This window comes from Choloepus didactylus, chromosome 4, assembly GCF_015220235.1.
Source record: "Choloepus didactylus isolate mChoDid1 chromosome 4, mChoDid1.pri, whole genome shotgun sequence".
Classification (NCBI taxonomy): Eukaryota; Metazoa; Chordata; class Mammalia; order Pilosa; family Megalonychidae; genus Choloepus; species Choloepus didactylus.
This window is the reverse complement of record NC_051310.1, coordinates 152,518,190-152,530,392: the sequence shown is the minus strand read 5'-3', so window position 1 is coordinate 152,530,392 and position 12,203 is coordinate 152,518,190. Positions and strand designations below refer to the sequence as shown.

The 12,203-nt window shown below is 36.8% G+C and overlaps 1 protein-coding gene across 1 annotated transcript; it reads right to left on the bottom strand.

Annotated features, from left to right (window-relative positions):
• Positions 1-3,355: 3,355 nt before the first annotated feature.
• Positions 3,356-4,315, bottom strand: LOC119533467 (olfactory receptor 4Q3). Its single transcript, XM_037835502.1, has one exon. It carries the CDS (start codon positions 4,295-4,297, stop codon positions 3,356-3,358), a length of 942 nt encoding a protein of 313 aa, XP_037691430.1. The 5' UTR covers positions 4,298-4,315.
• Positions 4,316-12,203: the final 7,888 nt, after the last annotated feature.

Here is a 12,203-nt window from a genome sequence, read left to right as displayed (position 1 = left end):
CTTTGTAACCAAATAAATCCCCTTTTATAAAAGCCAATCCATTTCTGGTGTTTTGCATCCCGGCAGCATTAGCAAACTAGGACAATAAGAGAAAGAATGGTGAGATGTGAGGCCTGGAAGGTAGGCTGTGCTTAAATTAATAGAGTCTTCTATGCTGTGCTAAGAAATCTGGGCTTTATTCTTTGGGTGACTGGGAATCTTTGAAGAAATTTAAAAAATGACCAAAAGCAAGCTTTGGTTTTGGGAGACTGCTCTGGTGGTGAAATCGATGGCTTAGAAACTTGGAATTCCATCATAAGGTCTTTTGTGTTATGATATGATATGTAGTAATGGTTTGAATTGGGGCAATGGCAATGGAGGGTGGGAAGATATGGAATACCAATTTTTTCCTTTATGAATTTTTTCTTCCTAAAAAGTTGTGGCTAAGACTTTGGAAAGGCTTTTGCATCATGTGGGTTCTTTTACATATGTATTCAGACTCACATACACATGGAGAGATGTATCCTTTATATGTATATCCACCTTTCTCCCAAACTCATGCTAAAATCCTTACAGGCAATGAGAAGTAGGGTTTCCAAGCTTATATAAAACTGTTGGTGCATTCATAATGTGTTCTTTGGAAGTAGGCAATAAATATGCCTAGCCTTAGTTCCCATGTTGTGTTCTGGAAATATGAAGTCAGTAAATCCTCTTATGAGTCCATGAATCAGACTTGGTTTTGTCTCTGTTCAGTTATTTCAGTACACCAGGTGGTCCTAGAAAGAAGGGGCAGACCCACCCCAAATATCTGTGAGACCCATGTTATATGGAGCTTATATAACATGTATCTAAATAGTTAAAAGTTATAAATCAAGCTAGCAATATTAATAAAAAATGTTCTTATAACCTCATAATGACCACAGGGCAATTTGAAATTTAAAACACTCAGACTCCTTGAAGTTCTGTACCAGAATATGGTGGTGTAGCAGAAATAACAGGCCTCAAGTCCCCAGCCTCCACCCCCAGCCCCCAGCCCCCAGCCCCCAGCCTGCCTCTTCTGGTTCCAACCCCCACCAGAGAGGCCTCTCATGCATGATTGTGGATCCCATAATCCATCTCTCCAGGCTCTGTCCTCATGCTGGGCACAGAATGCCCCTCAGCCATCCCTCCAGCCTAGGGGTGCACACAACAGTGGTTTGGTCTACACTTAGGAGAATAGATCCAAAGAGACTCAGGAAAGCTGTGGAAATGGGCTCAGGGCATTTGGCTTTGTACCCCCAGACACCCACATGATATCAGTCATGTCCAATCAGGAAAACAGAAATTTTATCAGTTATATTAATAAAAAGAATTGAATATAGACAATTAGTTAAACAAATACTGTAGAATTGGAAATGCAAAATGGAATACCCAAGTTTTTGGTTTTCTAAAGATAATGTTGCCAACTCCAGCTATCAAGAGGATATTTAAAATATTTCCCAAGAACCTAAACTTTGCTACAAAAGAGCAGCATTAGGAAAAGGGAATGCAAATTCTAAAAGATTCTAAAAGAAAATCCAAAGCTGCAGTTGCCTGCAATGTTCCAGACTGACACACAGTACATTAAAGCCTTTCTGTCAAATCACATACTACTCCCTGGTTAAGTTTCCCCCGCCTGCTCTTCTGGATATTCATTGTAGCCAAAGGACAATGGTGGAAATGTTGAGGGGAGTGAAGGGGAGAGGGGAGAGTCTGAGCTGTACCAGAGATGCCATTACCATCCTCACCCATCTTATTTAAAAATTGTCCAAATGGCAACATTTTTCCTGGTCTACAAGGAGTCCTTCTGTAGCAATACATCATGCAAACATATATGCATACAGACAGACAGACAGACAGTCAGATGCTTTATTAAAGATAAAGTCATTAACTCTTCAGCACAAAAGTGAAACTCCATTTTTATCCAAAACAAATTAAGCTCTTATATGACTAGCGGTTATTGCAAATTGCCCAACAAATCTAAGTATTAGGGAGTTACAGACAATTTTTCTGAGGTTTGTTTTTTGACTAAGTAATCAGAAATGCCTTCCATAGCAATTGACTAGGAAATAGAGTAAGGAAATATAAAAATACTGGCAAAAGTCCATCATTACATTATTATTAATAATTAGTAGCAATAATAATTCAGTAAATATAATAAATATCTTTCCATGGCCATGAGAAGCTACAAGAAGCCTTATGTCAGAAGCAGATAACTACAAATATAAATGTTTAAGTGACCTTTTTTAAGGGATATCCTAGCTCTGGAACTAGGAAACAGGTATATTAAAAATTAAGCAATTAGTCCATAAAATTGGGATGATACTCTTTCCAGGGGAGAAAAATATTAGCTTAATCTTAATTCTATAAAATTAGTCATTTTGTTGGTTGATTACACTTTCCTAAGTGCTCTTGGTCAAATCACTTAATAACTCTGAGTTCATTCATAAACTTGAAGTTTAATAATATTACTTACTTCTCAAAGCACTTTTGAGACTCAAAAGCAAAAACTGTGAGCACATCAAGGACAGGGATCAGGCTATATGAATGGTTTATGCCCACCAGTCATTTCTTTCTTGCTTTTCTCTTTTAGAGTGCAGAACTCTTAAACATTATGAGAGGTGGAGAGTCAGCTTACTGGCTCACTCCCACTATAATTCCACTTAAGGAAAAACTCAAGGTGAAAATGAGATGTGTCCTCTAGAGAAACCTCTACAACAGAATACTAATAGCTTCTCTCACTCCAACACTCTCAGATTTCCATTTTCTCACATAAGCTTTACTAAAAGCGTATATTAAATTCAAGCAAAATGTTAAACTGCATTTCAAGATTTGGCACAATATCATACACAGTCCCTTAGCGTGTGTTTTCGGGCTCCGTTAGAGACAGGGCAAAAGGCAATCACAGTGCTTCGGAAGAGGCTACAAAGAGACATCAGAAGGAACTTCCTGACACTAGGGATCATTAAACCCTGGAGAAAGCAGGATGCAAAAGGAGAAGTATTATTCTTCATCTGAAAAGAATTAAAAGGTAAAATGAATCAAATAAATAGGACCTGCTTATAGACAAAAGATAGAAGAATTGATCTTTCAAGGTATCCTCTGACCCTAGTACAATATTCCTGATATCATTCTTGGGCCAGTAAATGCTCCTGAGTTCCTGCTTAATATTTAACACCCACAAAAGCTATCTATGCTCCCCAGCTATAGTATACAGCAGTGTCTTGTACTTTTATGCTGTCTTCTCTTTGATTCCAAAGTCACCATATTGGTTTCATTCCTTCATCTTCTGGTACAGGATGAGTCAAGAGTGTCCCAGGAAAGAATGTTTTCTAAATCACCTCTCTTTGCTCAATCATTAACAGGACAGCAGGATGCCACATGTTTTTTTCCTCAGTTTCTGCATAGCTGTCTTCATATCAGAATTTCTGAGTGTGTAGATGAGGGGATTCAGCATAGGTGTGATCACTGTGTAAAAGGTGGAAAATACTTTATCCACAGAAAAGCTACAGAAAGGCCTCAGGTAGATGAATACACATGGCACAAAGATGAGGTTCACCACTATTAGGTGGGAGACACAGGTAGAGAGTGCCTTTCTCTGGCCCTGGCGGAAGTGCGTCCTCAGGGTGATCACGATGACAGCATAAGAGACTAGCAGAACCAAGAAGCAGATGAGAGAGAGCAGACCACTATTTGAGACCATCAGGACCTCCACCACATAGGTGTCCATACAGGCAAGCTTGATGACCTGTGGGACATCACAGTAGAAGTTGTCCAGTTCATTGGGGCCACAGAAGGGCAGCTGGATGACCAGCATGACCTGTGTGACAGAGTGGATGAAACCCCCACACCAGCAGGCAAAAACCAACTGAAGGCACAGGTGGCGGTTCATGAGTGCCAAGTAGTGCAAAGGATTGCATATGGCAACATACCTGTCGTAAGCCATGACTGTCAGCAGAAACATCTCACTGGCTCCCAGAAAGTGGAGAAAGTAGATCTGGGTTAGGCATCCCAAAAAAGATATGGTCTTTCCTTGTTCTAGAAAATCCCCTAACATCTTGGGCACAGTAACACAGCTCAGACATAGGTCAATGAAGGAAAGGTGGCCTAAAAAATAGTACATGGGAGATTGGAGCAGATGAGCATCAGCCCACACTGTCACCACTATCAAGAGGTTCCCCAAGACAATAGCCAAGTAAAACACCAAAAACAGTAAGAAGAGAAAAAGCTGCATCTCCCACGAGGATGATAGACCCAGAAGAACAAAGTCTATCATCATAGAATCATTTTCTTTTCTCATCAAGCCAAGAATATCAAGTGACCTAAAGAAAGAAGAATTAAATTAGGAACAAGAAAGATTTAATTTATACAAAAGGCAAAAATAATGAGCTATCAATATCAAGATTCTGGGCATTTATCAAATCAGAAACTGGGATGGAAAAGAACTTAAGCATATTCTGTAAGGTAGAAAATGTACATCCCTGTACAGATAGCACAAGGGACATTTTGGATCTCTTCCAACTTTTTATTCTGGTAATGTCTTTAAATTGCATTTTTAACACTGGGAAGGAAGACGGTGACCTGAATTTGAGGTGGTGAGAGAATGAGAACTACTCCAATTTTTATGAAGACAGAATAATATCCTTTAATAAAATACCCCTCTGTAATAAAGGATCTAGATCTAATGTCCAGCTCTTCCACTCATCAATGGAGTGACCTCAGGCAAGGCATGAAACATCTTTGAGTTTTATTCTCTGTTTAATTAATCCAATGTAGGGATACTAATATCTTACAAAGTTGCTTTGGAAATCAAGCGTAATGTGCCTATGAGCACCACAAAAATATGCCTAAGTCCCTCAAGGTGAAGTAATATTTCTTTTTCACCTTTATACCCACACCACAGTGCTTACTCCATAGCACGGTACTCAATAGTTTATCACATTGAAGGAAGAATGATTAGTAAACTATGAAACACTATGCTGTATGAAAGTTACTAGATATATATATGTTACAAAACACAAATCATTTAGGAAGGATTGAAAAGTAGTCATGTTCTTTGTCTTTTTTTTATTATCCCAGGTAATAGAGGCCAGGAACTTTGCAGAGAGATTGTGTAAGAAGAAATAAAATCTTTACCATTAAAGTTTAGGGAAGCATCAGAATCAGGATGAGTAGGACAGTGGCTGGAACATACTAATCACCCACAGAAGAGACAATGGGCAATGACCCATATCACTGAGGTTTGTACAAAAGCAACCCACCGTGACATACTGTATAGAAAAAGATAATAAGAGAAATCAGAATCATGCTGCTTATGAACATTGATATATTTCTTCCATTAAATTGGTTAAAAATTATCAGATGTTCCTTTGCCTAGATTAGGGTATTTTCAGTCTAGAACTAGCTCTAGGCAAAAGATGAAGTGAGACAAAATTTGTCTTTTCTGTCCTTTGAGTGTCTCAAGTCATTCAGGGAAAGTTGTTTGACAAATTCATTCATGCTGGGTGTCAAGGATTTACATAGAGACTGCAAAAAGGTACCAGAATGTAAAAAAGAAAAGTCAACACCAGCAAATCACTTTATAGGGCATTGTTTCAAGAGAAGCAAATAAGAAAGAGTTTTAGGGCCCAAGGAAATTTTGGATCCCTCTGTTACACCACAAATATCACCACCCTCTTCACCTACTTATAGAGATAGGTACACTACTGCATGTAATTCTATAATCTCATAATTAAGTGAAGGAAGCACCTCACTTTCTAGAATCATTCGGAAAACAAAACACAGCAAAAGAAACATAGAATGGAAAACAATTTGCTCTCATATGTACATCCCTATTTGAACTATGCTATATTGGAAAATTTCCAATCTTTCTGGGATACACCAAGGATTAATTTCCATGTGGAAATGACTTTCTGATGCTCTTCCTAGTTATTCAAATGGTCAAATTAACAAGGGTCAGCTCTCGTTAAAATTCTGGGCCTAATTTTAAACATCATGTTGGAAAACTGAGTCTGAGAAAGAACAAATTTATACAAAGATTGCCAAGAAAAAAACAGAATATAAAGTGCTGACATCATTTAATTTTAGAATATGCCTGAGGAACTAGTTCCCAACAAGAAGACAGTCTGCAAAGGGTGGTCACCTGTACTGTACACCTGTTATGTACATAGGACAGACATGGGGAAAGATAAACTTGTATTAAAGCAGACAAGATTAAAAATAAGATTAAAATCAGAAGGTGGATTAAATAAGAATGTGTAAAATATATTACAACACAAAGTACCACAAATATTTTTAAGTCTTACTCTATGACTTACCTCTTTAAAGTAATATTTAATATTACAGAATTTCTGTACAATAAATATTTTGGATAGTACCCAGGAGATTAATGTAATAGAATTTTGACTAATATCAAAATCTTTACATTTTTATAAGATAAAATTGATAATCCTATACCTTGGTTATTTAAGTTGTAATCAAGGTAGGGAATGAATTCTGGTTATTTTAGGATTTTCTAACTGACTCAAGGAATTTGCTGCCTTCAGATAATTTGAAAACATAAAGTTAACTGACGTGGAAAGTTAAATGTCTGCGTTAATCAAATTGGCATGTTTGATGGAGACATCATCAAGCTTCTATTTTTCTGCAGTCTCTGATCACAGCAAGAAACCTCAGCCCGTGACTATTCAGTGAAGAATCAAAAAAGCACTATTTCCATCAGCATGAGAGAGTGTCCATCCCCCCAAACCACTTCCCACCTCAGCATTTCCCATTCCAAAACCCTCCGGGGCCAGGAAAGCAACATCTAAGAATGGCTGCTCCATGATCATTTCATTCTTCACAACCAAAAAATAACCTAGAGAATTTGTAAAAGTTAATAAAAATATTTCTAAGTTGGCAAAATAAGCCAAAGTTGTTGAGGATACTTAATCAGAAGTGAAAGTCTTATGGAAGGGCCCAATGCAGCCTGGAGGGAAAGAGGACAAAACCAAGCCCATTAAATAATGAAGGGCCCCTTATGGAAAGCAGAGAAGCTATTCTCTAGTTTTTCTAAGCAGGGAACCAGAGAGCTTTATGAGGAAAATACTGAGAGAGGGAATAAAGTTTTCCTCATGGGAGTTGATGTGGCTCTTTTTTAACAAAAGAGTATATCATATTTTGGTATTATTTCTGTTTATTTCTGTGTTGAACTAAAAGCATTCTATCTTAGTAGAAGAAATTGGACCACATTGAGGATAGAAAATGATGTTCTAGTTCTAGGTTAAATACCACGCAAACTCCTTTTAAGGAAATCTGTTGCACTTTCTATTTTCTCCTGAAACACCAAGAAAAGAGCATTAGTTGCAGGTTACATCTATAATAGTATATCCTATTGAGAATGACATGATCTTTCTGCTTTAAACAACTTGGCCTGTTCGATACATTACAATTTATATCACAACTGGGGGAAGTGAAGGGATTTGGTAAAAAAGCAACTGAGATAATTAAAGGACTAGAAATAGCATCTAGTAGGGATCACAGTAGAATTAGTAGTTTTAAGAAAATATTTCCATAAATCCAGTGCCTTAAGTTATATAAAGTGTATCTTATCATATCCAAACCTTGCAACCACCTCTCAAATTACCACCAGCCCTAGAATTTCCTCAGGATAAGGGAATGTCATTGCTTTGTGAACACTGCTAAGTGTATAAACCTAAAAACAAAACTCAAATGATCTTTTAAATTTTTAATCTGATGAACGTTGGAGTATATAGAGAAAAGAGATAAGGACAACAGGAGGAATAAAAATGGTATCAGAGATTGAAAGAGGAGCAAGGGGGAGTGAGTGGAGTTTTGAATAAATGTGTCTGAGAAACTTACATCACTGCAGGGTTTCAAGGAAATGTTACCCTGACATTCATCCCACCTGCCCCCTTTCACAGTCTCAAGCCAGCAAACTGAGCATCCTCAGATGACCATCACAGTTGCCCAGTCTGTGCCCTGTTGCTTCTTTATAAGTCAAGCCCTAGTTGAGTTGGCTGTGTGGATGGGAATGATCTCCTGTCTCCAGGGCTCTGAGTCTATCTAAGGCTTTTACGGTCCTTATTCCACTGCTCAGTCTAATGAGCCCTGGGATTCCCTGTGCTGCTGATGTCTGAATTGTCCGAATCTCAGTTCTTGCTAGAAAGCTGATCTTGGGCTCTGCAGGCTCTGAACCAGAAAGAGCTGAATATATAATACAGCCTATCTCTTTTACTTACTTTGGACTGATTAATGTGGCACTGCACATGACACCCCTTTCCCACTCCTCAATCTATCCCTGAGTAAAAAGATTATCTCCGGTTCCCATCTCAACCATGTTCCCAGGATTGGATGAGGCGGCAGGTTAAAATGCCAAGTTACCCCTGGAACACTTCCCGCAGAGCAATTCAGAGCCTTTGTACGACATTTGGGTGTCTCCTAATGACATCTAAAGCAGCTTATCTAACTGGATCTTATCCAGAAAATACAGCTGTTGTTTTTAGTCATTGAATACAGTTTAGAAATTGTTGCTGTCAGTGTAAAATTTTTTAAATTCTCATACAAATAGAAGATGAGAACAACCACATAAAATTATTTAACTCATTAAAGAGGATTACAAAGACACTTTGAAAGAGAATATGAGAACTGAGATTTTTATAAAACCATGGAATAAAAAAGAATGCTGAAATAAAATTTCTAAGTTAGATGTAAACCAGTTAATGTCCTAAAAGGCAGTATGTCTTTAATTTTTGGGATTATCTTTTTTACCACACTAAAAAAAATCAACACTACTGGTCAGCTTTCTATAATATCTGACTATATATAATTGTACAATGTCTGAGTGCTTAGTAGTAAATAACAAATTTTAAAAACAGTATATCCCCTTAGAGAGTCAGATGACTTTTAAGTGGTCTTGTTAAACAATGTTTTAACCTGACATCAAAAGGTCACACAACCATTGCTTTGTTTTATTTTGAAGTTTTGTATAAATTTTCCTAATATCCCCCCCTTATGATCATACATAACTGCCAAAGACATTCTAAATCATAAAAACATTTGTTTCATTATATTCTACTTTATTTTACTTAATTTTCTTATATAGGTACTAATACATGCAAATCTCCTTGTTATATAGTCAATTTGTCATGGGCAACCATTAAAGCCAGAAAATTAACTTCTGTCTGAAGTTAATATAAGTTGTCTAGGATAGCATTTTTGATAACCTTTATAATTTTAGAGACACTTTTTTTTTTGCTCTAATTTTTTTCTCTATTTAGAGGCCAAAAAACTATAACCACGAAATTCACCTACACCGGGTTTTGCTGCAGTACTTCTAAATGTGAGTGAATTCCTCTCTTCTTAACATCCCCCAAATTTTCTAAGGTCCCTGGCCTGCCAAAAAATAACCTTCCTTATTATATGTAAAGCTGGGAAACAATAGGCCATAGACTGGTACCAGATAATTCCTTGGGAGGACTTTGCAGGCATAGTTCCCACATATGAAACACAATCATTGTCTTGAAAAGATGAGCTTGACATTACCTGATTAAATAAAACTTGTTCTCAGATACAATGCTCTCAGTGTGGACTTGATCACATAATCAATTTGCCCAGTTAGAGTCTGACAAAAAAGAGAGCATTTTCTTTATTAATGCATGGAAATAACATACATTGTCATGAAATATAGACTTAGTAAAAGTATTTCTTTCTGAATTCTGAGGGGGTCAATAAAAAAATATTTGAAAAGTGTTGCATTTCAGTTTCTGTAATCAGAGTCTTCTCGAGACAGATGAAGGGGGACCTCTTTAAATGCCAGTCAAAAAGTAGAACATGAAAAACCAAATATAATCATATGCCCATCAAAATAAGAGCATTAAAAATAATATCTGAAGTTGGGGGAGGGATACCTCTCAGGGATCCATCCCCCTACAGAAGCTCTGAACAACCAGAAAGAACTGGCAGAAACATCTTACTCAAAGCTCCAGAAAAGAGCTAAAGGACTTCAGTAACAGGGTGAGCACTGAATCAGGAAAAAGGCTACTTAAAAGTAGTAGGATTTTGTAGTGCCCTGACTGGGTCCCTGCAGGAAAGCCCAACTCTAATAGATCACTCAAAATCCTCCTGCTCCGGATAACATTTACCAAGTGGAAATCATTTTTACCCCAAGCAATATTTCCTAGCAAACAATGTGACATTCCACCTTTATCAGGTTTTCAAGGGAACAAAGCTAGAAAGTTAACCCAAGTTTAAATTTGTTCTTTGAAACAAATGGTAAGATAACTACACATGCTTTCAGCCATCCTATAATATACACACCCAGGATCCCAGGCTGTAATCAGAAAGGCCAATTCCAGCCAGAGGCTTGCCCTGGAGACAAGGTTACTGCGATGCCCTCACACAGCAAAGCAGAGCCAATCTTCCAGTCTCCTGTCTGAAATAGGATGCCTGGAATAACCAGGCCTTACCAGTCTCCAACCAGCAATCAGTCATGGTTTACAGATATTTGTTTCTAAATTGTAAAAGATAAATGCATGTTAAACAGAAAAACGACCACTAATCTTTGACACATCAGAGCTCTAAAATGAGTCCCATCTGTCTTATCAGATTGGTTATAGAACCTCTGGAATCAGGAAAGTCAAGGAGACAAAGTCTCTCAAAAGTGCACTTTTTGTGTTGTTTCTTGATCCAAGGGCCACTCTCAGATCCAGTGGGATATTTATGAGACAAACAGAACTTGACAGTTTCACTAGATGGACTGGTTATATTATTCTTCAATATGTCATTCTCATCTTTGTGCCTTTTTCCAAGATTTTGATGCTTTTACTTAATATTGTGCTTTCTAATTTATATTAAGGTTTGTAAAATTGTTGTTATCAATGGAAAATATTTATTGATTAATTTCCATATGAGGAATACAAAAAATTAAGAGGCCTACTTCCTATTTTAGCTAACTAAGGTGACAGGAAACAAATATTAAAAAAAAAAATACATAGAAAATGACTTCATAACATATCAAATGAAAGATATTGAACAGCATTTCCAAAACTGTATTTTATAGAATATCAGTCCTAAGAATTGTTCTGAAAACAATACATATGAAAATGAAAATAAAGACCCTGAGTTCAAAAGTTTGGAAATTACTTTACCATTCTCTAGAAGATTCACCATTTGTCTTAAACTATAAGCTCTAAGATACCTTACAGGAAAAAAAAAAAACTATTTAACTTTATTCAAACTAAAATTTATCACATATATTTTCACATCAAATTATTTTTATTAATGCCTATTAATATCTCATGGAAACAGGATTCAAAAGAACACTGTTTTTCTTTCAAAAATATTTATTGAGTTGTACATATGTTCCAGGCACTGTTCTAACTGCCAAAATTATTATAGTTTTGAACAGGATAGAAGTAGGACTATCCCTCATGAAGTATACAATGTAACTTGGAGATAGGCAGTGCAGAAAATAGTTACAGATTTTGATAATGGCTAAGAATGAATAAAATAGGTAATGTGATATTTAGATAGCATGATCTCAGATGAATTTGAATAGGCAGGCAAAATTTAGAAACTCAAGTCTTGCAGGTCATTGTAAGGTGTTCTGGCTTTATTCTAAGAAAAGTGGGAAGAATTTGAAAGACTTTTTAAAAGGGTTACTGGAATGATTTGATATATATAAGATCACACTAGAAAGATAAGATGGGAGTAAACGGGTAAGTAGGTAACTTTGGCTACCTTCCAAAAAATATCAAATAGTATCTTACACTAGGTTATTAGCAGAGGAAAAGGACACAAATAGATAAATTAGACATTTTAAAGAGATGGTGGTAGCTTAGATTAAATGCAAAAGCAAAGACTGATTAAGTCCTCCCCACCCTGCCACCTTTCTGGTTCTCTGCAGCTGAGAAAGCTTTTCCACTCTTAAGGACTTATCAGACCAAATTGGACCCATCTGGATAATTCAGGATAATCTCCCCATCCCAAGGTCCTTAACTTTAATCACATCTGCAAAGTCCCTTTTTGCAGTACAAGGTAAATGTTCACAGATTCTGAATGTCATTCTTAGGAGTAGGACATGGACATCTTTGGGGGCTATTATTTTGCTTGTACAATAACCAAGCATATAATGAAACAAGGTGGCATGCAGACTGCATTAAAGTATAAATTATTCTGGTGTAGTCTCCAGTTCACTTACTTTCTTA

Coding starts and splice junctions, on each gene's coding strand:
- LOC119533467 (XM_037835502.1), bottom strand. CDS start 4,297: ATGAGAAAAGAAAATGATTCTATGATGATAGACTTTGTTCTTCTGGGT.